This window comes from Panthera leo, chromosome D4 (genome assembly GCF_018350215.1).
Source record: "Panthera leo isolate Ple1 chromosome D4, P.leo_Ple1_pat1.1, whole genome shotgun sequence".
NCBI classification, from domain to species: Eukaryota; Metazoa; Chordata; class Mammalia; order Carnivora; family Felidae; genus Panthera; species Panthera leo.
Window position 1 is genome coordinate 1,086,494 of NC_056691.1, and position 27,726 is coordinate 1,114,219.

Sequence of the window (27,726 nt, forward strand, 5' to 3'; positions counted from 1 at the left end):
GAGGAGCTGCGAACGAGGTGGTCTCCAAGGGTCTCAGGAGCATGGTGGTGCAGGGGACAAGGGAGAAAAGAGAGCAGCAAAACCCGGATGGCCGTGAGCATGGAGCCACCCAGGCTGAGAGGGGCCACTGTCAGGAAGGCAGTCAAGAGATGTCCTCATCTCTGGTCATGGGCTGTGCCCACATGCCCTCAGCCGGCCTCGCTCGAGGTGGCTAGACGGACAAAGTACACATTCCTCTGAACAGTCTAGAAAATACACATGAACATCTGGACGATGTGACCCACGTCCCCTCCAGCGCTAACGCCCAGTCCTCCGGAGCCCTGGGTCGGCTGGTGCGTGTCTGTGTCCCTCGGAACTCAGCAGGGTCGCACCCACATTTGGGGTCTGAATCTGATCCTACTCTGTGATTTGGGGAGAGCTGCTGGTGTGCCTGGCAGATACGCAAGGAGCGTTTGGGACAAGCTGGCCCAGTGCCCGGGCCCCCATGTGGCTCTCAAACTTGCTGAGGGTCGTACCACTGAGAGGTGAGGTCTGTCTCGCTCCTTGAACCCGAGCTCCATGGCCGCTTGATGGACAGAACAGAACACAAGCGAGTTCCAGGCCACACTTACAGAAAGGGGCAACTCCCACTCCCTGTGTTCTGGGACACGTGCTCCCGGGAGCCAGCACCATGCTGCGTGGAAGCCCCAGCGGCCCCCCGTGAGCCCTCTGCAGCCGGGCCTGGATGCAGATGCATGAGCAGAAATGACCGTCGTGAGCATTGCCACGGCCATGCAGCAGCACGTCCCTGGAGCCCTGGAGCCCCAGCAGTGGTCAGGCCCGTGGCACGCCTCTGCCTCACTGCAGCAGTTGGCCCAGGGACAAGTGAGCACGTGGTCCAGCGCGTCCCTAGGAAGCAGTGTTTGGGACGCTGGGAGGGTGGCCCCCCTGCCCCGGGGACCCAGAGCCCCAAGGGCTTTCAGAACTCGTCACCATGGCCCCTGGGCCAACGCTGGGGTTCTGTCTCTTGTAGCTGCCCGGGGCAGCCACTTAGCAAAATGCGTGAGTCATAGTCTTGAGCCTCAGTTTCTCACCCATTAAATGAAGACAGCACGGTGCTCAAGATGGTTACTGGGAAGCGTGGTCATCAGCACAGCGAGTGCTGGGGCAGGGGCAGGTGTGCAGCCTGGCCCTCCCCGCCCTGCTGTCCGGCACACTCCTCCAGCGATGGCATGAGCCCCTCCTACCAGCCCTGACTGTGGGCCGCATGCGCTGCACGTGCTTGGAGGCCCTGCACGTCTAGCGCACCCATTCTACAGGTGGGAAAACAGAGGCACAGAGAGCCGGACAGTCAGGCCCCAGCGTCTGGGCCTTGGAGCAGAAGTCTGGGATGAGCTGTGTCACTAGAGGAGACCCCTCCCCCGCCGGCTGTGTCCCCATCTGTGAAATGAGAGCCCTCTCAGCACCTGCCAGGGTCCAGGGCTCTCTGATCTATCCATTCGGATGGCCTTAGCCAGCCTCCCCGGCTGTATAGGGGGCCCCAGCAGTGCCTCCCCAGGCCGTGAACCGGGCCCCAAGCCTGGGCCTCTGAGGTGCCAGAGAGAGAGCTCCGAGCATCCACAGGCATGGCTTGGGGGAGGTGGGAGCCAAACTGGAGCCCAGAGAGGGGCGGGGCTCATCCAAGGCCAACCACAGTGTGACAAGAGGGACTGACGGGGGCCACTGGGCACTGGGCCTGCGGAGCATGAGGGGCAGGCTCTCACACTTCTCTGGTGACCGGGGACTCCCTGGGCAGGTGCAGGCTTCAAAGAAGCTTAGCCAGCTCATGAGCACTAAGCCCCAGGATCGCCCTTGACCCTCCCGTGCGCTTGTTACAGCTTGGCTCGCCTGAACCCTGCTCGAAGACGAGCCCCCGCCCCCCGCAGGCCCCAAACCCTCATTCTGGTGAGTGGCCTTGGATGGGACAGTCCCCTTCTCCATGCCTCAGTCTCCCCATGTGCCAATGAGGGATTATCACGCGTCTTTTTTCACAGTGGAGTCCCGACTGCCCTGTGAATGTGTGCAATCATTTACAGGGACCCCACCCTTAAAGGTTTTACTAGCTTCCTGTTTTCTGACTAGAGAATGGCTTCATGCTTGTTGTAGAAACTCCAGCACAAAGAAGACGCAAGAGGCAAGAAACGGTTGCCCAGCGGTGGGGGCGGAGAAGCCGCGGGGTCAGCCCCGCAGGCCGTGTCCCTCCTGTGAGGGCTGTCCTGCAGGAGGGGCTGCTGGGATCTGGTCGGTGAACCCACCACCTGCTCTCGCCCTCCAGGGAAGCATGTGGCCCCGAGGCCTGTGTCCCCGCAGGAGCCCCAAGCCGTCACTGTCACTGTGAACCTGTAGGCAGCAGCTGGGCGTCGCCTGGGGTGACTCCCCCACCCCCCTCCCGAAGGCCCAGGCAAGCTGGCTTGTGAGGCGGCTGGCCAGGGACGACAGCCCAGCAGTCAGAGCTGGGGCCTGACAGGGAGCAGAGTCTCGCCTTCTTGTGGGGCAGCTGAACGGCCAGTGTGCGAGTGTGCGCACGGGCACCAAATGGCCTGACAGAAAACATTTTGGGGAAATTCAGCCCAAACATTCAGCTCACTGGAGCTACAACCTCAGGTTACTTTTTTGAAAATTGTTTTTAATTAAAAAAAAAAAAAAAAGGCAAAGCCCATTGAGGCCACACTGCTTCCCTCTTAACCATCTTTCGATAGAACTTTCTGGAGTTGGTCCACGGTAAAAGATTTTTAGGATGAATATCTCACGTTTCTATCAACTAGAAATGAACAAACCAAAATCAATAATATTTAAAGAAGGGACGCCTGGCTGGCTCAGTCTGAAAAGCATGTGACTCTTGATCTCGGGGTCATGAGTTTGAGCCCCATGCTGGGTGTAGGTTTTATTTAAATAAATTAAAAAAAAAAAAAAAATATATATATATATATATAGGAGCGCCTGCGTGGCTCAGTCGGTTAAGCATCTGACCCTTGATTTTGGCTCAGGTCTTAATCTCACAGTTTGTGGGATCAAGCCCCTCGTCGGCCTCTGCCCTGACAGCATGGAGCCTGCTTGGGATTCTCTCTTTCTCTCTCTCTCTCTCTCTGCCTGTCCCCCGCTCTCTCTCAAAATAAATAAATAATAAATGTTAAAAAAAGAATATTTGTTAAAATTTCTTTTTTTACATTTTATTTATTTTTGATAGAGACAGAGTGCGAGTGGGGGAGGGGCAGAGAGAGAGGGAGACACAGAATCCGAAGCAGGCTCCAGGCTCCGAGCTGTCAGCACAGAGCACGACGCGGGGCTCTAACTCACAAAACTGCGAGATCATGACCTGAGCTGAAGTCGGACACTCAACTGACTGAGCCCCCCAGGCGCCCCCCCCCCCAAAAAAAGAATATTTAAAGAAAATAAACAGCATTTTACATTTCTACAGTTATTATCCGATTTGAGGGAAACACACCAAAAACCACACCTGCCCCCATCGAGGCTTATGAACAGCCCCCCTTCCCCAGGCCACCAGGGCCCATGGACACCACATCGGTCAAACTGGGGGCTGAGGAAGGTGCCCGTGGGACCCCTTCAGGAAGAGGAGACCCCCAGGGTAGATCCTCCCCATCCCCTTGACAGGTCTGGCAGCACAGGTATGAGCCCACTTTACAGAGCAGAACACGGAGACCCAGGGCCTCAGACCTCTCTCCCCTCACTGCCTTCCCTGGTTCCTTTCCACGAGTCCATTCATTCCACAATGTTCCAGCGTACTGCCTGCTCCCAGTCGTAAACTGAGATGGGCGGGTGGTAGGGTGTGGGCCAGACCCCAAATGCAGAGGCCACGGCTTCAATCAGCTCCCCAAGGCGTCCGTGTGGGCTCTTGCTGCCTCTCCAACAGCCGCCCACAAGTTCCTTCCTGGCCCCTAACACCTGCACAGGGGGAGCCACAGTCCTCTCTGAGATTCAGCACAGGCTTTGAGGTCGCTGTGGGGGCCGTTTGCAGGTAAACAGGGAGGGCTCCCTGGAAGGGGGGCTGAGGCCTGAAGGTAAGAGACCCTGGCATAGCCCAGGCACTGCTCCCAGTCTGGGCCAGGGCGCAGAGAGGCTGGGGCCCTGGGCAGCTGGGAGGGCAGAGGGGGGAAGGGGGAGGTGGTAAAGGGGTGGGGCCTGAGGGGCCCAGTTCCAGCCTTGATCACCGCAGGGCCTCCGCGATCTCAGGGTGATCTCAGGAAGGTGGCAGAACCTTCTCTAGCCCCCAGATGAAAACACTAAGCCTCGTGGCATCGGGGTGGGGGGGCCTGTCAGAGTCACGGTCTCTGCCATGGATGAGGGGACAAGGTTTTGGGGCAGGCGGTGGCCCAGGCAGTCTGTCATCTGAGGTGGGCCAAGTGCCTTCCCCACCTAAGCCTCAGTTTCCCTCCCTGCACACAGTCAGCGTTGCCGGGCTCTCCAAGAGGCCCCGGAAAACATGGATGGATGCAGCATTCCAGCACATGGCTCATATCAGCCACGGACCCACCTCTAGAACCGACCCCAGTGCCTCCTGCTGCTTCTGATGGCTTTCGTGGCAGGTGGGTGTTCTGAGCTGTGACAAGGGACATGGTTTCCCGTGGGATGTGGCAGAGGTCTTGGGCCACCCTAGCTGCCTAACAGTACAGGGGGCCAGCACCACATGCTTGAACACCCAGAACCCACTACCCAGCTGTAGACCAGCGAGAACAGTTTGTGTCCCTGACCTCGATGCCATCTGTCAGGGGCTGAACTGTGCCCAGACCCCCACCCCCCAAATTCAAGTGCTGGAGTCCTAACCCCAGTACCTCAGAACATGCCGTTTTTGGAGACAGTACCTTTCTACAGGTAACCAAGTTAAAGTGAGGTCAGAAGGGCTGCCTCTAATCCAGTAAGACTAGTGTCCCTATAAAAAGGGTAAATCTGGGCAGCGACAGAAATGTACAAAGGGACAGACGGCCATGTGAAGTTTGGAATGATACAGCCACAAGCCAAGGGACTACAGGAAGCTGAACAGAGGCCTGGAATAGATCCTTCCTAGGGCCTTTGGAGGGGACACATCTGCTGGCACCTGATCTCAGGCCCTGAGACAACATGTGTGCAGTTCTAAGACACTCAGCCTGTGGCACCGTGTTACAGCACCCCGGAACATACCGCCCTAAGTGGCCAGGCTCAATCTGGCATTTGGGACTCCTGGAGGCCTGGGCCAGCCGGTCCTACCTCCCCTCCCACTCACAAGCAGAGACCAGGGTTAGCCCTGTGTGCAAGCCCTGGAGATGGGCTGGGGGCCTCTGGCAGGGAATTCTGGGGCTCCAGCCTAGGGTGGTCTAGAGGCAGCAGGGATCACAGCAGGCCCTGTGGGCTCACCTGGCTTTCCCATGTGGCAAACGGGATATACTTGCTTGGTCAGGGGAACTGAAGAAACTCATCTTGTGTGGTCCACGGGTCTGAAGTGGGGACCAGATATTATGGGGTGACCGCAACTCAGACCCAGGAAAGGGGAGGGTCCCTCACTTATTCCACTGGCTCTGAAAGCAGAGGTGGGGATGGGCTGCCCTGCTGGGACCCTGCTCTGTGGTTCCAGGAGAACACTCACCTCTTTGTGCCACCTGCCAGGCCCTCCAGAGCCAGACCTGTCCACCTGGGCCACCTTCTCAGGCTTCGTGAGCCAGGGACTTCCGGCTGTTCTTCAAGCTTCCAAAATATTCCACCTCAGGACTTTTGCATCTGCTGTTCTTTCTTCCAAGATCACTTCCTCCAACTCCGCCAGAGACAAGCCTGCTTGGGAGCAGCCCTGAGCCACCCAGTGCCGCCTCTGCTGGGAAGTCACTAGTTTGAGAGCCCCCTGGGCGAATGGCCAGGCAAGGACGCGCGGCGCCGGGGCGGGGTGGGGTCAGAGGGAGAGGAAGGGGCGGGCTGCAGCTCCGGGTCCGGCCCGGACCACGACCCGGGTTGCTGGGCCGGGGGCTGAGCCGGGAGAGGGCAGGTGCCCCGCCGCGTTCGTGAGGGCACAGCCAGACCCCAGGGGTCTGAATCTGCCCCCACCACCCGGGGCTCCTCAGTGAAGACCTACAGCATCGACCCCCCAGCTCAGAGGGCCTGGCCCACAGGGACACGGATGGGGTTCACATGTGCCGCTCACGGAGGACACCTGGCCTGGGGAACCGGGGTTTTCAGAGGGGCGGGGGCCGAGGGCAAAGCCCGTGCAGAGCCCTGGAGCGAGACTTCCTGCACCGCCAGCTTTGCCCCCTGGGGGGTTGGGGCTCCCGCGGGGTCGGCCCCGCCCCCGACCTACGGGGCGGGGCCGGCCCTAGGGGACGTGTCCCGGGCCGCCCCGCCCCTCCGGCTCAGGCCCCGCGGTACCCGCCGAGCGGCGAGGAGCGCAGGGATGCACGGGGCGGCCTCGACCCCTCGCCGCAGGGCGAGGCCCGGGGGGCGCGCGGTGGACGCCGAACCCGCCCCGGGGAACGGCACAGGTGAGCGCCGGGGCTGCGGGCCACGAGCGAGGCTCTGCACCCATTTCACGGACCGGGAAGCCAAGAGGCGCGCGGCGCAGCGGGAGCGGGGAGGGGGTGCGCACAGCCGTGGCGGTGGGGGCGCGCAGCCGGGAGAAGGGGCGCACGGCCGCGTCCGGGGAGGCCCGCAGCCCGAGACCCGCCGGAGGACGACCCTCTCCGACCCTCCCCTCCCGCCCAGCCGGCGCCCCAGAGGAGCCGAAGCCCGGCTGCAGGCGGCCCGAAACCAGGCGGCGGCGGCCAGCCGCCCCTCCGCGCAGGTGCGCGCCCGCTCCCGCTGCGGCGCCCGCCCCGCCCGCGCCCCGCTCGGAGCAGGGGAAGTCGGTGCGGCCGACGTGGGGACCCGGCCTCGCTTGGCGGGGAGGCTCTCCGGCGCCCCGGCTGGCCCCCCACCCCCAGTTCACAGGTGAGGAAACTGAGCCTGGCGGGGGAACGACTCTCCGCGGTCGCCAGGCTCCCGGGCCAGGGACGAAGTCTGGGGTCTCCGGAAGTGGGAGGACTGGCACTTAGCGTACTTTGTGACTGATTTCGAGAATGTTTTGAAGAGGGTTCACCTTCGTGCTTTGACTGCGGTGTGGGCAGCTCGTCCGAAGCCCCAGGTTTGGAGGCTGGCTTTGCTGCATGAATGCACCTAAAGCCTAACTGAGAAACACAACCAGAGGTCCCTGAGGCTCACTTTGGCGGACACTGCCCCCTCCCCTTATGCCTGAAGGTCTCTGCACACCTGTGGCCCAGGCCAGGCTCAGGACTGGGCTCTTCGCACGGATGGAAGCGGCGTCTGGAGGAGCCCCCCTGGGTGCTGCCAGTCCTGCTTAAAACAGTGCCCACCCTGGGGGCCCTGGCGGGCAGCTCCTTCTCAAATGGGGAGACTGAGGCCCAAGGAGGCAAATTACCGGCAGGGGAGAGGTGCTTGGCTCTAGGGGCAGCCTGGCCTGGTGAGGTGGGTTTATTTTCTTTGACTCCCCGTCCCCCTAATACCGAATTTGGTGCGTGTGATGACCGTTTGAGTGTTGCCCCACTGCCGGGGAGGTGGGTGTTGACCAAGAGGTGGAGAGACTTGCACAAGACCAGCCTAGGACGGGGAAGGGGAGGCCCTGATGTGTCTGCATACAAAAGACTGTTTGCTGAGAATCCTGGGGGTGGGGGGTGGGGTCTCAGAGGCCAGTCCCCGCCCTCAGGCTTTCCCTGCCTCCCATCTTAGGGCTCAGACTCCTCTGGCCGCCCTGGGGGTCCCAGCCCATTAGCCCTTCCCCAGCATTTGGGGTTGAAAGACACCTCTCACCTGGGATGTGTCGCTCTGCTTCTGGCCTCAGTTTCCCCACGTGCTTAGTGGGCACTGCATGCCTGTCCCCGGCCTTGTGGACCAGTCAGGGGGAGTCAGGAAGGGCCTGTGCACCCCCCACCCCCGCCACAGTTGTTCTGCTCCGGGGTAACACAGTCATCCCAGACCCCACCATCCTCCTGCCCCGTGGCCCCAGTCTTTTGAGCTGTGAAATGTGTACCCACTTGTCCCTGTGGGGTTGTGACAGTTTGGCACAAGCTACAACCTAGCAGTGGGGGCGGGGGGCGTGTTTTTCCTTGCCGTGGTAAAATGGACGCATCACTCTGCTCTTCCAAAGTCTAGCCGCACGGACTTGGCGTCCCGGGGTCCACGTTCTTCCCTCTTCGCCCAGGTGTGGCTGGTGAAGGGGCAGAGGCTGGCTCACAGCAGGGGTTAAGTGTTTGTTGAGTGGAGGCCGGGTGCCCCGCTCGCCATGGAGGCCACCCTTCCGCTGCCCACAGGCCCCCGCCGGCCCTGGCCCGCCTCCCGGGCTGCTCCAGCACTCCCTGATGGGGGAGATTGTGCAGGAACGCAGCCCTGCGGGAAGGACACGGTTCCAGCAGCCAGAGGTGACCCCCTCCCACTTCTGGAAGGGCCTTGAAGGAGATGCCTGGGAAGGGGGCCGCAGGAGGACCCGGATGATGAGGGCGTGCCATGGGCGTGACTCCTATATCCCTGCCGCACCGCTGATCTGCGCGCACTTCACAGAGGACAGACCGAGGCCCAGGGGGAGTGGTGGGAATTCAAGTGTGGCCTCCTTGTCCCGAGGTCCAGCTCCGCCTTCTGCCTTCACGTTCCTTCCCCCGCCCCTGGAGCTTTGGGTGGCAGCTCTTCCTGGGTGGGAACCAGCCTGGGTCTGCTCTGAAACACACTGGGGATTCTGCCAGTGTGGGCTGACCCACCAGCTGGGGGGCGTGCCGGGAGACCCCGTCTCCACTGTGGCCGAGGCCCGAGGCCCGGGCCTGCCCTCGGAGGGGACAGGAGACGTGCTCAGAGAGGGCGAGTATCTAGCCTGAAGACACACAGCCGGGGCTGTGGGCCCCCCCACGTGTGGCTGTCCCCCCCTGCTGGGGTCTTGGGGGTCTCACCCTCCATAGAGCACATGTCACCCTTTGAACTCTCCTCCTTGGGTTTCCCTTTCCGTTTGGGGGAAACCCAGACGCAGATCAAGGAAGCAACTCTCCAGTGTCGCAGGGACCCAGGCCGGTGGTGAGCGGGCCCAGCAGCCTGTCTCCCCATCCCAGTCCCAGTGCACCTCTTCCCAGAACGGAAAAAAGTAACTGATTTACCAGGTCCTGGGGGGGGGGGGGGCAGGGGGGAGGTCAGGGTTTGAGGGCAGTGTGGGCTCCAGGAAGGAGGAGGACGAAGCAAGCAGGCCTGTGGCCCAAGGTTCCAGATAAAAGATTAACAACCGGGATTGTTCTTCACCCTGCTGGCCATGCGGGGCTGGGCTGGGGAAGCACCACCACAGGCCCTGCACCCCCCCTCCCCATGAGAGGGAGCATCCTCCTGGACCCGTTGGGGCGGGAGCTGGGGACAAGGGGCGTTCCAGGGCAAGTCTGCCCTTCACTGTCCAGGGAGCCCCTAGGGTTTGGTTTGGGTTTGTGTCTTCTTTGCAGTGAATCCATTTACTTTGTTTTTCCTGCTTTAAGATTTATTTGCACCTAGTAAAAAAGAGGTCGTAAAAAAAGGCCATGAAGGGCCCAAGGAGCAATGCACCCAAGGTTGAGGGGTGCATAGGTCCAGCCAGAGAAGGGCTGGGGGGGGGGGGTGCAGCGCCAGGTGTCTGGGCCAGCCACAGGTGGGAGGGGCCTAAGGAGAGGACAGCGTGAGGGTGTCCTGCAGGATGCCCAGGGGCAGCGGGGTGTCTGTGAGGGTTTTCAGCAGCGACAGGAGGAGGTGGGATTTGCTTCTTAGATATCAAGGGAGGGGCTGTTGGGAGCCAGTGATGGGGTCTGGGGTCTCCAGGACGGGGAGGGGTCAGTAAGGGCTGTGAGCAGAAGCTGGGTTCGCCGTGTCAAGGGCCATGGTGTCTACAGCCCGCTGGCCCATCCGCCGGCCGTGGTGATTCCTCAGGACGTCTCTGGGAGGGGGTCTTGGGTGGACGTGACTACAGCCCCCCGCAGCCCTTTGGCACTCAACCACCTCCCTGCCCTGGCTGTGTGTCACCAGTTCCGTGGAAGGGTCTTGTGGGGACCCTGCCAGTGTACACGGGGGACATCAGTTTCCTCATCTGGAAAATGGGCTCAGCCCAGAGATGTGTTCGCTGGCCTTCTGGGCCCAGGGAAGGGATGCCGGAAGAGACCCATAGGAGCCTGGGGGTGTCTGGGGTGCCATGGGCTGGGTGCTCAGAATGAGGCATTGAGCCCCCTCCTGGGGAGTGTTTCTGAGCTCAGGCACTGCTCTGAGGTCTCCCTGGGGTGGCCTTACTCTTCTCATGACCCTTGTGGGAGGGCAGTTCACCCTGTTTTGCAGATGGGGAAATTGAGTCTGAGCAAGGTGAGGCCCAGGTCTAGGACTCAAGTCAGACCCGGTGGAGAGGGCCTGAGGTTTGGGGGCTGGGGGCTTCCCAGCAGGGGCAGGGGCACCTTCCCACCTCAGCATCCTGTCCGGGACGTGGGGCTCCCGGCCGGCCCCCCAGGGAAGGCATTCCCCTCTTCTGGGCAGGTAGTGGGCAGGGCTCCTCCCCCTCCTCTCACCACGATTATTCCTCTGGCCCTGTGTTTGGCCGGCCACACACTGATGCTGTGGCTCCCTGCCTCTGACGGGTGTGAGCTCGGCTCGCTGCCTGGAAATGCAGAGTATGAGGCCGCAGGGCTGGGGCACGGAGCCAGGACTGCACTTAAAGCCCCCCACTCTGAGTCTCTCGGAGATCCGCAGACCCCCACCCCACAGTGTGCTCGCTGGGTGGGCTCTAAATCCTGTCTCCTGTCTGCGGGTCGGTGCCGCCCCTCCCCCTTCCCTGACGGCCCCCTCTCTCTGTCCCCTTATGGCTCTGAGCACCTTAGGGAGAATCACTTCTCTCCTTTCAGCTGTGTGACCCATCCCCTGGGTGGAGAAACCCAGGACGGGCATCCTGGCCACCCCCACGGGAACCGGCAGCAGCACAGGATGTGAGTGACAGCGGGGCCCTCCCCCAACCCGTGCACACAGGGCGAAGCAGTTCCTGAGATGGCAGTGCCGTCTGGGTACTTCCAGATGGGTCACAGGCCCAGAGCAGCAGGTGCGGGTGGCGGGGGCAGGGGGGGTTGCCGCAGAGCCCGAGGGGTCTGGAATGGGCCGGGCCCTGGCTGCCAGGCGGTGACATTCAGCGGTGACACTGGCTGGAGGCTCTCTCCCCTTGTCTTAAATATCACAGACGCACCTGCAGAGCCGAATGGATTTATTACCACACCTCCCAGCCTGACCCTGCCCTTGACTCTTCACCAGGCTGCTTCATCGCCTCTGCTGCTGCTCTGGTCTGTCCCTCAGGGCTCCTGACCTTCTTGAGAAAGTTCTAGGTGTGCAGGCCAGGCGCTTGGTGAGGGTGCTGTGAGCGCTCCCGGCCTCTCCCCCTGGCCAGCCTCCTCCCCAGGCAGGTCACACGGGGCAGCACCGAAAGAGGCTGCTTAGCGGCCCCGGCCCCAGAAGCAGAAGTGGCGGCTCTAAATTGAGGACTAGGAAGTGTTGGCTCCCTGGTGACCCCGGGGGAGGGGCCACGTGGCCGGCCTGTGGCTGCCGTGCTCTGTCTACCCGGTTCCAGAATGCCCCGCCCGCCTCCTGGCCGGGAGGACAGCCGGTGTCCTTGTCCACGGGTCCTGGTGGGGGCGCTGGCTGCAGCCCGGTGGCTGAGACCGCCTTTCCGTCGCTCCTACCTTGGCGCCTGTCGAGGCCAAGTGTGGCGGTCAGTTAAGAGCCCAGAGTCTGCAGTGTTCAGTCCCAGGTCAGCGAGTGGAAGCGGGCAGTGTCCACCTCGGGGGCACAGGGTGGGTCCCCTGCCCTCCACGCCGGGGCTCTGCGCGCGCACACACACACCCCACCCGCCCCGGTACGCCAGTCTTTTCCATCTTGACCAAGCTAAGGGGCCAGAACAATACCTCGCATTTCAAATTTGCACTTCTCTGATTGACACAAGTATTTTCCTGGAATTTTTAGGAGCTTTATTGAGATGTCATTCACCCATTTAAAGTGTGCATTTAACGTGTGCAGCTCAGTGGCTTATAGTACGTTTTCAGATAGGGACAGCCATCACCACAGTCCTTTTTAGAACATTTCATCACCCGGGAGAGAAGCCGTGCGCCCTCCAGCAGTCTCCCCACCCCCCCCACCCCCCGCCCATGGCTAATCTACTTTCCGTCTGTGAGGATTTGCTTGCCCCTTCCAGACATTTCCTATAAACAGAGTCTGACAACTTGAGGTTTTGTGACTGGCTCAGGCACCGAGCGTCCTGTCCTCATAGGGTTCGGCCACACTGTGGCCTGTGTCGCTGCCCCTCTCCTTTTTGTCGTCTGGTGCTGTTCCAGCGGGGCTTGTACCATTTTCTATTTATCTGTCCACTCATCCGTGTGGACGTTGGGGTGGTTTCCACTGTTTGGCTCTCGTGAGTGATGCTGTTGTGTGTGTGTGTGTGTGTGTGTGTGTGTGTGCAAGCAAGTCTGTGTGTGGGTGTGTTTTCATCTCAGTTGTGTTGCTGGGCGGGGCAGCGCTGCACCGAGTGGTAACGCCCCATGTGACGTCAGGAAGGGGGCTTCACGTGTTGTGTCCCCACCTGCAGGGCACGGGCTCCAGGTTCTCCACCTCCTGGGGACACCTGGTCCTTTTCAGGGACAGGTGCTTGCTGGCTGTGAAGCAGGGACTCCCTGGTGATTTGATTTGCATTTGCCTGAAGGAAGGACGTTGAGCATCTTTTCATGTGCTAACGGGGGCCACTGGTATGTCTGTCGAGAAATGTCTGTCCAGGTACTTTACCCATTTTTAAATTTGGTTATTTTGTCTTTTATGATGGAGTGAGTATAACGGGGCATCTGGGTGCTTCAGTTGGTTGAACGGCCGACTCTTGATTTCGGCTCAGGTCATGATCCCAGGCTGGTGGATTGAGCCCCGCCTTGGGCTCTGCACTGAACGAGGGGCCTGCTTAAGAGTCTCTCTCTCTCCCTCTGCCCCTCCCCACTCTCACGCGCACTCTTTCTCTCTCTCAAATAAAATTTTTTTCATTTATAATTCACCATAATAACTTCCGCACTCTAAACACAAGTCCTTTATCAGATATACAGTTGACAAATATTTTCTCACACTCTGTAGCTTGTCTTCTTACTTTCTTGATCATGGCCTTTGAAGCACAAAGATTTTTAATTTCAGTCAAGTCCCATTTATCTATTTTTTGCTTTTGTCGTTAGTCTTTTGGTGTCGAATCAAGGTCAGGAAGATTTATCCCTCTGCTTTCGTCTGAGAGTTCTGCAGATTTAGCTCTTACATTTAGGTCTGGGATTCACTTGAAGTTCGTTTTTGTGTCTGCTGCGGGGAGAGGGCCAGCGCTGCTTTGCCTGTGGATGTTGTTGCCCAGCACTAGCTGCTGGAACGCCGTTCTCTTCCCGCCGGACGGTCCTCGTGCCCTCATCAAAGCTCACCTGACTTTAAGAGTTCATTTCTGCACTGTCGCTTCTGCTCCATTGGCTCCGGGTCTGTCCCTTTCTCACCGTAGCTTTGCGGAAAGTTTTGAAACAGGAAAGCGTGAGTCCTCCAACTCTGATGTTTTTCGAGATAGTTTTTGTTGGAACTATCCTAGGTTTTCTGCATTTCCTTAAGAATTTTAGGACCCTCCTGTCAGTTTCTGGAAAGGCAGCAGCTGGGACTCTGGGAGGGGCTGTGGTGTGTCTGCAGAGGAGCCGAGGCTAGTGTGGCGGTCAGTCTCCCGGCCCGCGGGCACGTGCGACTTCACCTCCGGGCAGGACCTTTATTTCCGCCCGCAGTGTCTTGTAGTTTTCGGGGTTTAAGTTTTACTCTTCTTTTGTTCACTTTATTCCTAAGCGATGTATTCCTTTGGACGCTCTTATAAATGGAATTGCTTTCTTTATTCCACTTTGTTCCCTGCCACTGTGCTGAAATATGGATTTTCGGGTGTTGGGCTTGCATCCTGCAGCCTTGCTGGACTTACTAGTTTCTGTAGGTTTTTAGTAGATGCCTGCGGATTTTTGGATTCGAGATGGTGTCAAATGGAGGTTTGCTCCTTTTCTGATGTGAATGCTTTTTATTTAATTTTTTTTTGAAAACTAATTGCCCTTCCCCTGGTTTTTGAGACGTTGCTTTTTCTTTTCTGATTTACCCGTTCTTTTCTTTTGTGATTGTTGACACCGTCTTAGTAATTTGGTAGTGCGGTCTATCAGGGAAAGACCCGCTCTGGGACAGGTACCCACACCCCCTGCTCTGCTGCTGACTTAGTCCCGGGCCCCTCCCCTGTGGAACCTTGGTTTCCTCGCGGCAAAATGGAGACGATGATTCTTCTCCGCTGTCCTCTGAGATGGTTAGGAGTGCTGCACGAGGGTAGGAATGAGGGTGCTTCTTGGCCAGAACATTCTATCAGAGCTGCATTGCTGGTGGGGTAGTGATGCTGGTGTCGGACACCTGCACACGGGGGCCCACATCCTCCCAGCCGCAGGACAGACGGGGACAGCTGCGGCCAGTTCCCGCGGTGTGTCACCCAGCCTTGCTGTGCCTCAGTTTCCCCGTCTGTAAGGTAGTGATGGACTGCCCTGCTCACAGGGCTGTAGCCAAGCACCCAGTAGGTTCCCAGTGTTAGCTGATCCAGGAGTCAGCACCCCACCCCTTGCACAAAGCATGAGGGCCCCCGGCTCACATTCTGCCCCACATTTCGGCCCGTGAGCCCCCTCCCCCCAGTTCTCGGTGGGGCAGAACAAGGGGTGGACTAGTGCAGCGTGGCAGAGCACAGCCAAATGCTGTCACTCACAGTCACTGCCCATGGTGAGGCCTGGGGCAGCCGCGGCTCCTACTGTTTTCCTGACAGCACGAAGCGGGGCCGATGCTCAGGCTGCTGCCCCCTTAACAACCTCGCCCTGAGTGGGGCAAGGCCAGCACAGCTGGACAAGGGGTGGCTTGACCTCCCCCTGCCTTGGTTTCCCCTCTGGACAGGTTGGATGTGCCAGGCATGTGCGTGTGTGGCTGTCCCGAGTGGTCCTGGGTGTGCTATCCTCCCACAGCCTATGTGGAATGGGGTGCCATGGTGGCACGCATGGAGCCCCCGTGGCTGTTTCTAGGTGGGCGTGGCCTTGGGGGGCACTCTAGCCCCCTGGGGTGTCCTGGGTACAGATTTTAAAAGCAGAGCCCGCAGGGTTTGCTGGCGAGTCGGCTGTGGATCAAGAAGTGTCCACGTGTCAGGGCTGGAGCACGGAAGGAGCCGGCCTGGTGCTGCCGTCCGAGTGAACACAGCAAAGGCCACGTGTCGCGCAGCCTGGCGAGCGCAGGAGCTTGGCTGGGTCACAGCGTGCCAGGCTGACGGCAGAATGTCATGGCCGGTGCCTTCCCTGGGCATTGTGCTGAGCAGGGGAGCCAGACACAGGGCACGTGGCTGCGTGCATATGTCCGTGTGCACACACACGTGTTCAGAAGGTAGCCTGGTGCCATCTTGCTGGTTCCGAATCCCTGCCCTGCAACACAGGAGCTGTGTAGCCTCGGGAAGTGACTTAGCCACCCTGTGCCTCGGTTTCCTAACCTGCCAAGTGGGGAGAATGGTGGCTCCCCAGGAAGGCACTGTCCAGGTTGACGTGTCAGTGCACGTAAGGCGTGCGTTCAGCATCCGGCACTCCGTAGGCTCCCGGTAAGCGCCAGCTGTTGTCATTGTGGCGGTCTCATGACAGTGCTGTGATTGCCACTCCATTCATACCGTCTCTGTACGTCCTTATGGAAGGACGGCTGGCTGGCATTTGTCACCAGGCTATGCCTTGCTTGGCCGCACGGGTCCACGGCCAGGCACATTGGTGGTTTCTGTACACGTGGGGGTGAACATCCTGGTGTAGAAATCCTGGCTGCAGATTCATAATTCTTTCCTTTGGCTAAATTCTCGGATGATCCACGACACAAAGCTCTTCACACGTTTTCCCATCCAGAAAGGTTTGGATCCACCCAGAGCGGGCGTTCCCAGGCCTCTTGAACTTGGCACATGGTCTTTTTTCTCTTACGATTGGCCAGCTCGAGGGGTGAGAGGCGAGGTCTCTGAATCTGCACATCCTCAGCTACCGTGAGGAAACAGATTCTTGCCTCTCGGCTCCTTGTGTTTTTTCTGTGAAGCACGTGTTCCCGCGTTAGCCGTTGTTTTTTATTTGGGGTCAGCTTTTGTGGATGAGCACGAAGATACCAACCAGCAAGGGGGTGGAACCTTCGTCCTGCGCTCTCCAGATCTCTTCCTGGTTGTTTCACCTGAGCTTGTTTGTGTCTTAGTTATTGGAGGAACGAAAGTTCTCCTTTCTTACTTTTCACGCACACTGCCCGTCTCTCCCTTCCCCTGTTTTTTCCTTGCTTCTGCCTTTGGGTCTACGCTTAGATACTAATTGTGTGCAGTTGGCACTTGACCAACACAGGAGTTAGGGGTCCTGACCCCCATGCAGTTGATATTTGGATATAACTTCTGACTCCCCGAAAACTTAACCACTAATGGCTACTGTTGGCCGGAAGCCTTACTGATCACATCAAGAGCTGGTTCACACCTATCTCGCGTTAGATGGGTTATGTACCATATGATTACAGTAAAGTAAACTAGAGAAAAGAAACGTCATTAAGAAAGTCGTAAGAGAAAATCCATTTACAGCCCTGTCCTGTAAAAAGTCCACACTTAAGTGTACCCGAGCAGTTCAAAACCGTGTTGTTCAAGAGTCACCTGTGTTTGCTTTTCTTGTCTTCTGACACAGATTCGTTTTTTCAACACTGTGGTCTTTGGAACCTCTAAGGTTCACTTAATGTTGGGATCTGCTCCGCGTTGGCCCCCAGGCCACCGGCCGAGTGGCTGCCACGCCAGATGGCCTGGGCCGTGGCACCTTACCCAGGGCGTCGTGTGGCTGTTGGAGCAGTAGCGCCCTTCCCCGCCGGGGCTCCTCCCCACCCTCTGCTGTCCAGGGTAGGGTCCTCATCTCTGCTCTCTTCTTCCCTAGGCACGTGCACACAGGTGCAGCCACCCCCGCGGGGCACGCTTCAAGTCCTTCGTGGCGACGGCACTTCTGTGGGGACTGTCCTCGTGTTCCACTGCCCCTCAGGCCACCAGATGGTTGGGTCCGGCCTCCTCACCTGTGCTTGGAAGGGGAGCATCGCCGAGTGGTCTTCAGTGAGCCCCGTGTGCAAGTGTGAGGCCCGCTTCCCCTGAGCACCTGCAGGGGGTGGGGGGCGGCTGGTCCCGTCATGTGGGGCGTGAGCGTCCACGGAGGGGATGCGGTGGGTACAAGTCCCTGCTAGGCCTCTGTAGGGTCCCGACCCCGCTGCGGGCAGCTGGACAGCCCCCACTGGGCCCTATGTCTGCACATGGACTCCAGGCCCAGCAGCCTCAACCCTCGCTCTGCCACTGACTTGGCCTGTCAGCACCGAGAGCTTGTTTGAGCTGTTCTCTGTTATCTTTTAAGCGGGCAGCTCTGTCTGTTCATTCATTCATTCTTTGATGCACCCATGCAGCAGACCTTCATAGGATATTGTGTGTGCTATGGATTCTAGAACTGGGGACACTGAGGGCCAGGATGCTCGCAGCCCCGGGCTCCCCGTCAGGGGACGAGATGGCTTTCTAGCTTTCAAGTTGTATTTGTTGTACAGGGTGGTGAAGGGTTTTCCAGAGGGAGGTCACTGTATCGTGTTGACGTGTGTCGGGCATCAAAGAGGGCTTCGTAGCCAACACGGTTTGGAACATGCTGGATTAATAGGCTACAGCACTTCTCAGAGCCTTTCAAATGCTCGTGTGCTGGATCAGTCTCTGAGAAGGAGGGCGCCCATCTGGATTAGGCTCCAAGATAACAGGGATTCACTGACAAGGAGCTTTCTCTCTGAGGGCCCATAGCCCTCAGGATGGGCATCTCATACGGCACTCCCTGTGGAGGGGGGACCCAGGCCGCGCTGGCCCCTCGCTCTGGGGTGGGACTCAAGACAATGGCACCTGTGTTCTGGGTGCTTGTCGTGGCCGGGCAGGAAAGGAAGGCCCTAAGAAGTGCCCCACACCATTCCCCTCACCCCCACGGGCCAGAAGACGGATATACAGCTGCGGGGGCAGCCGGGAGAGCTCTTGGGTCTGGGTGGCCTGTGTTCAGCTGGGGCAGGGGATGGGGATGGAGGTGGGGCGTGAGCAGTGTCACCGCAGGGCAGGGTGTGCAGTGTTGCTCAGACTAGGACCCTGGGCCTTGTCTTCCCAGGATGCCCGTTAGAAGCCGGTAGAACACTGCTCGACCCATAGCTGAGGTCACACGGCTGTTAAGCAGCAAAGGCCCTTTGGCCTCAGACACAGGCATTCTTCTTGCTTTTGAGCCTCCTGGAAAGTGAACTGAGAAGGCACGTGGGCCCCTGAAGGGTTTACCAGCTTGGAGCACGTGGAAGCAGGCCACTGCTGGCATGTGGCTGCCATGGAACCAGGGGGCTATCACTGAACTCCTTTCAGAGCTTTTCCGGGTGTGCTGCTGTGAACTCCTACACACCCTCCGAAACCCTGCCCAAGCACCCCCCCCCCCCTTTAGGGGACAGTGTTCCCTGACAGCCCCAGCCACCAGCACCTACCTCCCTGCCTCCCCCACGGAACGGGGTTGCTGAGGGCCTCGCGAGCCCTGTGCAGGAGGTGGCCTTGTCTCCCTCAGCCGTGCCGCCGTATGAGACCTTCGGCTTCAAGGTGGCCGTGATCGCCTCCATCGTCAGCTGCGCTATCATCCTACTCATGTCCATGGCCTTCCTCACCTCCTGCCTCATGAGGTGCATGAAGAGGAGTGAGCAGCCATCTGACAGGTACGCTGGCCCCAGCGGCCTCCAGCCCTCCCTGCCGCCCGAGCCTGAGGGCAGAGGGCGCTCCATGGGCACTTGCCATCCGTGCCCTGGGCCTCCGGCGGGTGTCCGGGGGCGCTGGGGCTGCCCTGGCTCCTCAGGGAGCCCGGCTACCGAGTGCTGCCCCACAGCAGCCTGCGACTCACAGAGCCTCGCGGCTCTGGAAGGTCTTTCCTAACCAGGCCGCACACATGGGTCTGGTCTGGGCCTCCTTCAGTCTGGGTCCGCTCGCGGCCTGGGCTCCGCGGTGCTGGGTGAGCAGGGTGACGAGCCAGAGTCCGGCTCATCAACCGCCTTGCAGAGGATTTGGCATCCTGAATGTCCTTACCCCGTCTCTCCCCAGGGCAACCCAGCTGTGGCTCCAGCTGAGAGCCGGGGACTTGGATACGGTGCAGGCCTCCTACCTTGGCCTCAAGGGCCCGAACAATGGCGGCGGTGGTGGCAGGGACCCTGGGGTCCGCCCTGGCCAGGCGCACGACAACTACAGCTTCACCACGTGGGCACGGGCACGGCGAGGGGGGCATTGGGCGTGAGGGTGGGGGGCCCAGCTTGGTCAGGACGCCCGTCATCCCACACGCTGCCCAGCCTTACCTGGGCCTCAACTCCCACCACCCAATGCCTTTATCCTGGGAACTCAGACCTGCAGAGACAGGAGGTCCCCTCCCGGGGGACGCAGCAGGGCTCTGGGTCTTATCTTCTTGCACGGGCACACAGACTTTCTGAACCGTTACAGGGACATTCTCTTATGTCCCTTCCTCTGACTCCTGGAGTCTGGTCAAGACTGCACGTGGGCTGCAGATACAACAGCTCCCGGTGTTTCTAGCTTTCAGCATGTGCCCTCTGACCCCAGCGCTGGGGCTCCGGGCGCCTTCAGTGGGGCGGGCTGTTTGTTTTTGGCAGCTTTGTCTCTTGCGGGTTCTGGGCCGCCAGGCTTCTGCATGGCCACACTCGGGCTGCATCTCCCGGATGTGCCCCCTGGTGGCGCTGCTGTGGGTCACAGACGCAGGTCAGGCCGGCGCCCCGTGGTCACATGCTCTGGGGCCTCTCGGTTGAGGCGTCCACGTCACGTGATGAAGAGGGGACTCTGCAAGGGGCCATACTGCTCCCCCCACGGCCCTGACCTGTGGCCTGGGAGTTACACACATGGTGATTCTCTAATTGTGCCGCGACTCTGTCCTTCCTGTTGTGAGGAATGAGGATGAGCTCTGGCTGTTTACTCACTTTCTTTTTGGTTTTGCTGTTTGCACGTCACTCTGAACTCTTTCCTGAACTTTATTTTGGGGAGATGTCAGGAGCACACAGAAGCAGACGGAACGTGTAACGGGCCCCCTGTCATGCTCACGGTCACTGTCCCCGACCTCATCTGGGTGCACGTTTCCACAGGCTCCGGTCCTTTCCGTCCACCTGTCCCCATCCGGTGGCCTTGCTGCATGGCGGCTGCCGCGGCCTCAGGGTCCTCCGTCAAACGGCCAGGGTCTTAGCAGTGCCTGGGCCGGCCGGACAGGGCTCGGGGAGTGCCGGCCGTCACCGTTCATCCTGCTCTTGTCTTGAGGCGCGGCTGTGGTGCGGCGGTCTGGCCCCGTGTCTGCTTGCGACGTCCCGGGCCCGGCGATGGCTGGAGTGTGGAGTCTGGCCCACGGGGAGGCACTGATTTCCTGCCTCCCTCCCTGGAGCTCCAGATGCACCTTAGACACACACTAGGCGCACGTCACGGTGGCGTGGCGGAAATGCTGCCTCGCCCCCTTTCCAATCCGTGCACCACGTGGTCCGCGGTCCCCAGAGCGTCGCCCAGATGCTGCAGCCATTGCACTCGGGTCGGGGTGAATGTCTGCACTTACTCAGAGTGGTTTTCCTTTCTCAAGATGACATCTGGGACCACCCAAGAATGGACTGTTGAGGTCAACAGTCTGGATGTTTTTATTTCCACGTTCTTTCCCCAGGAGCCCAGCACAAGTTATCTGAGCCGTTTTCACAACAGCTGCACCGTCACCGGGTGTCAGGACTGGTCTCCCGCTCACTCCCTTAGCAGGCGCCAGCTTCATGCTCGTCGGCGGCTCCTCGGTTAACGCCGAGGTGTTCCCCACACCATCGCTGTCAGTTGTGTTGTTGGCTTTAGTCGTTCGGGGTTACTCTGCGCGTCGCCTGCTGGTGACGGCTGTTCTGGGAGCTCTGTGGGTCCTTGGGACAGAAGCGTAGCCACGGCCGCAAGTGCCTGCCTTTTTGCTCCGGCTGTGCTGTGGGGTCTCGGCTGATACATTCTCTTCGCGGACGGTCAGCCGCCCCCCCCCCCCCCCCACCCCCGGCAGGTCTCAGAGCTTTTCCATTGCCCCCTACCCGGTGGCACCTTCCCTTCCCATTACAGACTGTGACACACCGTGCTGTGTCTTAGCTGGGGACGCACCAGTTCAGTGGGGGAGGAACGGCTGTCTCTCGGATGTGCCTTCCTAGGTAAGGCCCAGGGCCTCGAGCCCCCCATCTAGGTCAGTGGGGCTGTCTGGAGGAGGCCAGGTGTGCCCCCCACATTCCTGTTTTCTGTATGTTTCCCAGCAACTCCCAATAGGCCAGGCGCTGCTCTAACCTTAGCGGCAGGCACTGTTTCCATCCCATTTTAATAGAAACTTGTCCAGAATCGCACATAACTGCTAACGTGAAGCCGAGTTTGGACTCTGGCTGTCTGGCTCCAAAGTCCACAGCCTCACCCACCAAGCAGTCTTTCCTCTCCGCTAATTAACTGGTTCATTTACTTATTCATCAAACCAACATAACTTCTTAACTCCTACTACTTCCTAGAGCTTTTCTGAGAATTAAGTGTGGGGGGAGCAGAGATCCAGGCAGGCTTCCTGGAGGAGGTGATGCCTGTGGTGAACAGATGGGGAGAGTCTGCATTTGGGGGAAGGAGAGAGACAGCATCTTAAGTGGGGGCAGGAAGCAGCAGGGCAGCGTGAGCAGGAGACGACCCAGTGGATGGGGGTGCAGGCTCTGGTCAGGCTGAAGAGTGATTGGTTTGTGGGTTGGGGGTGGGATGCACAGAGGAACTGGAGATACAGGCAGTGGGTGATCTGGCCCCAGGCCACCAGAGGACAGTCTGGAGGAGCAAAGCTGTCTCTGCCCCCAGCAACGGGGCCAGGGAGAGGCCTGGCCCCTGTGCTTTCTGCACACGCTGAATAAGCCCCCTTCCCCAGCACCACCCCAGGAAGCCCCTTCCCAGCTTGGAAGGTGGGCATGCTGCTCCTTGGACCACATACCTCGTACGAGTGAGGGGTCTGAGGCCCAGGGAGGGGCCTCCTCAGGCTCAGGGCAGTTCTGACCCTGCCCCAAGCCCACTGAAGGCAGGGCCCAGGTGCCCGGCATGGGGGCAGTGTCGGGTTACACGGGGTCCCCGCTCTTCCCCCAAGCTTTGCCTCTTCTTCCTGCAGAGACCTGGGTGAGGGCACCAGAGAAATGGCTGGCATGGCCCGTGGCGTGGACAAGGACCCCTGGACCACCCGTCCTGCTGGCTCACCCCGTGCCCAGGTGATGGTGCACACGGCGGACCCGGGGCACACCCTGCCTGCCTCCTGGCCCGCTGCAGGAATGTCCAGGCAGCATGCGGCCTACGTCCCGGGGTGACTGAGGCAGAGGCCGGAGCCTGCCCTCCACACTGGGAAGACCAGGCCAACCCCACCACCCAGCCACCTGCATATCCACCTGTGCCCAGCTTAAGAGTGGTCAGTGAAATCACCTTCTGGGGTTAGGGATCCCTCAGGGTGCTGAGCTGGGGACGCCGCTGGGGTGTCCTGTCCCGGGGACGCCCAGCCAGAACAGTTTTTATAGACAGGCTCCCTTGGAACCAGCACGAAAGGTTCTGGAACCAGGTGCAGCCCTGCCTAGCCTGCTCCTTTAAAGAAACTGGAGGACATTTAAAGCAAATCTCACTTATAGCAGAGCAGGAGGCCGGGCAGCCGACCTCTCGGCTCCTGCTGGCTGCCTCATCTTCCCCGCAGGCCAGGCCGGGGCCTGTGAGCAGGGACCCAGCTGGGGTGCTGCCTCTGTTACCTGCACAGTAGCCACGAGGGGTGAGAGGTGGGAAATAAACCATTCTAACACTGGGAAAACAAAGATAAAGATCACTGTCTTGATTTTCAATCTCTGTTGTACTCAGGGTGTAAAACAACTCCCTTATTGTCACTGCTGCTCAGGGCCCCGGGCTTGCTGGGGCTCCGTCAGGCAGTGCCATCAGCAGCCTGCTCACAGAGACCTCAACGGCGGTGGCCGTCTCGAGGGGCCCGGGTCTCCTTGCACACTGGGGGCTGGTGTCCACGGTGAGAGTCCTGAGTGTCAGCCATGCCCTCCGGGGCCTGGGAAGTCCTGCCGGGTCACTGCTGCTGCGTGCCAGCCAGCAAGGGGGCAGCTGAACTCCACTTCTGGATGGGAGGAGGACCAGACACGGGGACACCTTCAAAGCCATCACAGTCCCCCAACCCCGAACTCATCAAAGCAGTTTGACAAGAAGATGTCCTGTCTTTTACCACCCAGCCCCTCTTCCTGAGGGGACAGACGGACAGCATACCTGTATGTCCACACCCATCAGGTGTGGCTCTCAACGTTTGCACCTGCTGCTGTGCTCTTCCAGGGCTCACTGCTCAGCCACGCCTCTGAGTGGCTCCTGGGGGCTGCTAGGTCCCACCCTCCACGTCCACATCTGTCCTGGGCCGGTTAAGATCCAACCTCCAGTCTCCTGCATTTTGGGGTGGGATCTGTCTGGCCATTGAGAAAAGTCACTTTGGTTTGTCCTCTGACCTTCCCTGCTTCCTGCCCGGAGCCTCCGCAGCCACACTGGGGCCGTGAGGAGGGCAGCCTGTGGTCCTCAGGAGCCTGGGCTGCCCCCCTGAAGCCATGATTGTGGTGTTTCCCATCACTTACAAATATATCCTGATGCAGGCTACGCAGATTGGTCTGTCTGTCCCTTGGCTCTTGTGGGAAGCCACCCGCTGAGGGACCCTTGGGTGGTTTTCAGCTGTTGCATTTGGTGCCAACATCCTTTCTGTCCTGGGATGCTGTTCCGTAGGGTGGGTTTCAGGGTGGGATCGTGAGGCCAGAGGGTGTGTGCAGCCCTCACCTGGGCACGAGGCAGCTTTCACACCGCGCTCCCGTGGGGGGTGCTGGGGGACACCAGCTGGGCAACGTCATTCCCAGCCCTCAACCTGAGCAGTGCAGGCTCCACATGATGGTGTCCCCGGCAGACCTGGGCTCTCCCCAGATTCTCTGGCAGTGGCAAGCCGTGCCCCTGGGCCACGCGCCTCTGACGAGTCTGCAGGCTCAGCTGCCGGGGGCCGGGCTGGGGTGACAAGCTGCCGTGACCCCACAGAGGGTGGCCGTGATGCTGTCAGAAACTGCTGTGCTCCTTGAGGGCTTTCAAGTCCTGCCGAGGCGAGTATTTTGTCCCCGGGTACCTGACCCGGGGCTCCCGGAGCGCAGGACGGGAAGACTGGGGTGAAGCGGCCCAAGGAGGGCGGCCCCGTTCTCCATTCCTCACAGCTGAGGGTGACAGATGGGGTCCGGCTGGGGCAGGTGCACGAGTGTCAGAGTCCTTGCCCGGGAGACCCGGCGGCGGGAGGCCTCAGCTGTGTGGCACGCTGGGCTCTGAACCCGTGTGTGCCACAGCCAGGGGTCTCTGGTGGATTGGGAGCGTCCCGGACGGTTCAGGGCAGAGAGGCGTCACCCAGCTGCAGAGAACAGGGAAGCAGCCAGCCCCAAGCCCCCCAAAACCAGTTCCACCTTGTACTGGGAAGAGAGGAGTGAACACCTTTCTTTCTGCTTCTGGAAACCCCAAGCTCACTCCCACGGAGGGGCCTCGGCACCTGCCACCGCCCCCACCCCCACTCGTGCCTGCAATGCTGCCAGGCCAGCTTCTCCACCCAGGTCACCATGGTGTTCAGGAAGGGTCCTGCTGCTGCGAGGAGCAAGCCCTGGGCCAGCCCCAGGCCCTGGGGTGGAGGCACACCTCAGAGATTTATCTCCCAGTCCTGAGGGCTGGGAGCCCGAGACCCACGTGCCAGCCCATGTGGTTCTGGTGTGGACCCTCGTGCTTGCACACAGCCACCTTCTGTGTCCTCACGCGTGCTGGGTGACCAGGGCGGTGGGCTCTCTGGTGTGTGGTTACAAGGACACTAATCGTAGGGATCAGGGCCCCACCCTTAGGACCCAGTTTACACTCAGTACTTCCTCAGAGGACCATCGCTAGAGACAGCCATGGGGCAGGGCCTCGATCCACGGATTTGGGGGACACGAGCATTCGGTCCGGAGCAGCCCCCTCGCCTCAGGGTTTATTGCTTGCTTGCGCTGTGCGGTCACAGGCCCCCAGCTGGGGGAGCAGCCCCATCCCAAGGGGGGGTCCACGACCTCTGGGAAGAGGAAGGGATGTGAAGGGTCCCTCAAGGCAGGGCTCTGGCCTGGGGGGCACGCACCTCACTCATGCGCACCACGCATTGACCAGACTGACGTCACGGGCCAGGAGGGTGACTCTCCTGGTGTGCCCTCCTCCTCTCCACCGCACGTGCTTCGAGGCCTGCCCCAGCCCTTCCAACACGCGAGACCCGCGGTGTTGAGGTGCTAGGATAGCTACGCCATCAGAGAACACCAGTCAGCCCTCAATACTGGGGCGCTGCCGTTCCTGTCCCCAGAAGAGGCTGAGCAGCATCAGGCAGCACCCCATCCCAGGTAGAACGTCCCCCGCTCGGGGGACAGTGGCTGGGGGAAAACTGCCTTGTGAGTCCATTTCTCAGCAACTTGGTTATCTGTGTGTACCATTTATCCACTGCTGGACAGCCAGCCACCGGGAAACCCTGGCTTAAAACCACAGCCGCCAGGTTACCATTTCGTCTCCTGGTTCTGTGGGTTTGCTGGGCACATCTGCCCCACGGCCCTTGTCAGCAGAGGCCGGGCTGGAATCTTCCAGGGGTATCTCCACACATACGTCTGGCAAGTGGCTGTGACTCAAAAGTAAGCGGCCCAGGAAACAAAGTGCGAGCTTCCTCAGGCCTGAACATTCAGGGGTTTAGATGCACTTCAGCTTCTGGACTCAGCAGAGACGAACTCCTGATTCTACCTGCCCCTTCCACTCCCCCAGGCCCAAACACCGATTCCACTTTCTCTGAGTCCCCACATCCAGTCCTGCAGAGAGTCCTTGTGACTCAACCTCAAAACCCATGTGGAACCCACTCGGTGTATCCAGCCTCTGGCTCCTGTCGCCCCGATTGTTGGAGTAGCTTCCTGGTCTCCTAGGCTCCTTGCCTCCATTCAGGGACCACCCTGCACACACGTGTGAATTTCCGCACAGAAAGAACCCTACCACAGGGTTGCTTTGGGGTTTTGAATTTCTAATTGTGGTAAAATATGCATAATATAAAAATTTACCATCTTAACCACTGTTAAGCATACAGTGCAGGGGCATTAAGTACATTCACACTCTTGTACACCCATCACCAACATGTTTCCAGAACTTTCCCATCTTCCCAGACTGAACCTCTGTACCCCTTAAACACTCCCCTGTCTCCTCTCTCCCCAGCACCTGGCACCCACCATCCGATACCGTCTGTCTATGGACTTGGCTGCCATAGGGATCTCATGTAAGTGGAATCCTACAGTATTTGACCTTTTGTGTCAGCTTATCTCACTTAGTCTTTAATGTTCTGTGCAACCAATTTTGAACGTGTGGAGGGGGCTTCCCCGCACACCAACAAGCAGTTCTCAGAAACCAGCAGAGTGGCCTACAGTTCAACTCACTGCTGACCCTGTCTGCCAGGAGAATTCGATCCCACAAGCTGCGGGCTGTCCTAGAGTGTCCCCCACCTGTCATGCTGCAGACGCCGGCCGTAAATCCAGTTCTCACCCGTGCATCTGGCCAACTGGTTGTAAATCAGAGGTTCCCACCATCCCTTCCTTGGATTGGACTAATTTGCTGGAGTCGTTCACAGAACTCAGAAAGATGCACAGGGCAGCATGTGGACAGAGGGCACGGAGAGTCCAGGCACTCTCCAGGCAGACCACTCTCCCACACCAACGCGGAGGCTCTCTGACCCCTGTCCCTTAAGGCACGATTGATCTATTCATTGGCCCTTGGGGATTGACTCGAGCTCCAGACCGTCTCCTCTCTCCTGAGCCGAGGGGTGGATTGAAAGTTCTAACCCTCCAATCACATGGAGGTTTCTCTGGGCCACCAGCCCCATTCTTAGGTGACCTGGGGACATTCCAAAAGTCGCCTCATTAACATAACAAAAGGCACCTTTTTCTCTCCTTTAGGAAATCCCTAGGGTTTTAAGAGTTCTGCCAGGAGGAAGACCAAATATGTATTTCTTACTGTTAATCACAATATCACATTCAACATCATGTCCTCAAGGCTCATCCATGTTGCAGTAGGTGTCAGAATTTCCTTCCCTTTTAAGCCTGAACCCACTGTCTGGACACAGCGTATATACTAACCCGTTCCTCCGCTCACGCACACTGGCTGGCTTCTGCCTCTTGGCTACCGTGAATAATGCTGCTCTGAACACGAGTGTGCACACGTCTCTTGGAGACCCTACTGTTAATTCTTTCGTGTGTACAGAGGCTGTTTTCAAACCTATCAGTCAGAGATCACCACGCCCTCGTCTCAGCGCATAACCTCAAATACTGGGCCCTGGCTGCCTGGCCTGCGAGACTCTGCATGACTCCCCGGTCACCTCCCGACCTCACTGCTATTGCAGAGTCCAGTCCAGCCGCCAGACTGTCTCTCAAGCCTAGAAAGGTGGTCTATGCTTGGGCTCCTGCATGATACTGTTCCCCAGCCATCGTGTGGAGTTCTGCCTCCCTTTGGCTGGGCGTCTGCTTGGATGTCTGGTGCATTCGGTGTATAACTGCCAGGTAACCAGTTACCCTGAAACA

The 27,726-nt window shown here is 59.4% G+C and overlaps 1 protein-coding gene and 1 long non-coding RNA gene across 4 annotated transcripts; both read left to right on the plus strand.

The window, feature by feature from the left end:
• The first annotated feature begins 3,831 nt into the window (after positions 1-3,831).
• Positions 3,832-6,156, plus strand: LOC122204988. Its single transcript, XR_006195863.1, has 3 exons — positions 3,832-4,037; positions 4,423-4,562; positions 5,748-6,156. It is a non-coding gene; the product is annotated as an uncharacterized LOC122204988 (long non-coding RNA).
• A 188-nt stretch (positions 6,157-6,344) lies between these two features.
• On the plus strand, positions 6,345-27,163 carry SUSD3 (sushi domain containing 3). Of its 3 annotated transcripts, XR_006195670.1 has the most exons (7): positions 6,345-6,476; positions 16,974-17,162; positions 18,645-18,789; positions 19,169-19,321; positions 22,242-22,532; positions 26,372-26,432; positions 27,106-27,163. XR_006195670.1 is itself a non-coding variant. In XM_042911933.1 (5 exons), the coding sequence occupies exons 1-5, from the start codon at positions 6,389-6,391 to the stop codon at positions 22,432-22,434; spliced, it is 768 nt and encodes a 255-aa protein (XP_042767867.1). In that variant the 5' UTR covers positions 6,345-6,388; the 3' UTR covers positions 22,435-22,919. The 3 variants fall into 3 exon arrangements, 2 of the variants coding, with proteins under 2 accessions (XP_042767867.1, XP_042767868.1); XM_042911933.1 differs by lacking the exons at positions 26,372-26,432; positions 27,106-27,163 and having other exon boundaries at positions 22,242-22,919; XM_042911934.1 differs by lacking the exons at positions 6,345-6,476; positions 26,372-26,432; positions 27,106-27,163 and adding an exon at positions 10,993-11,059 and having other exon boundaries at positions 22,242-22,919.
• Positions 27,164-27,726: the final 563 nt, after the last annotated feature.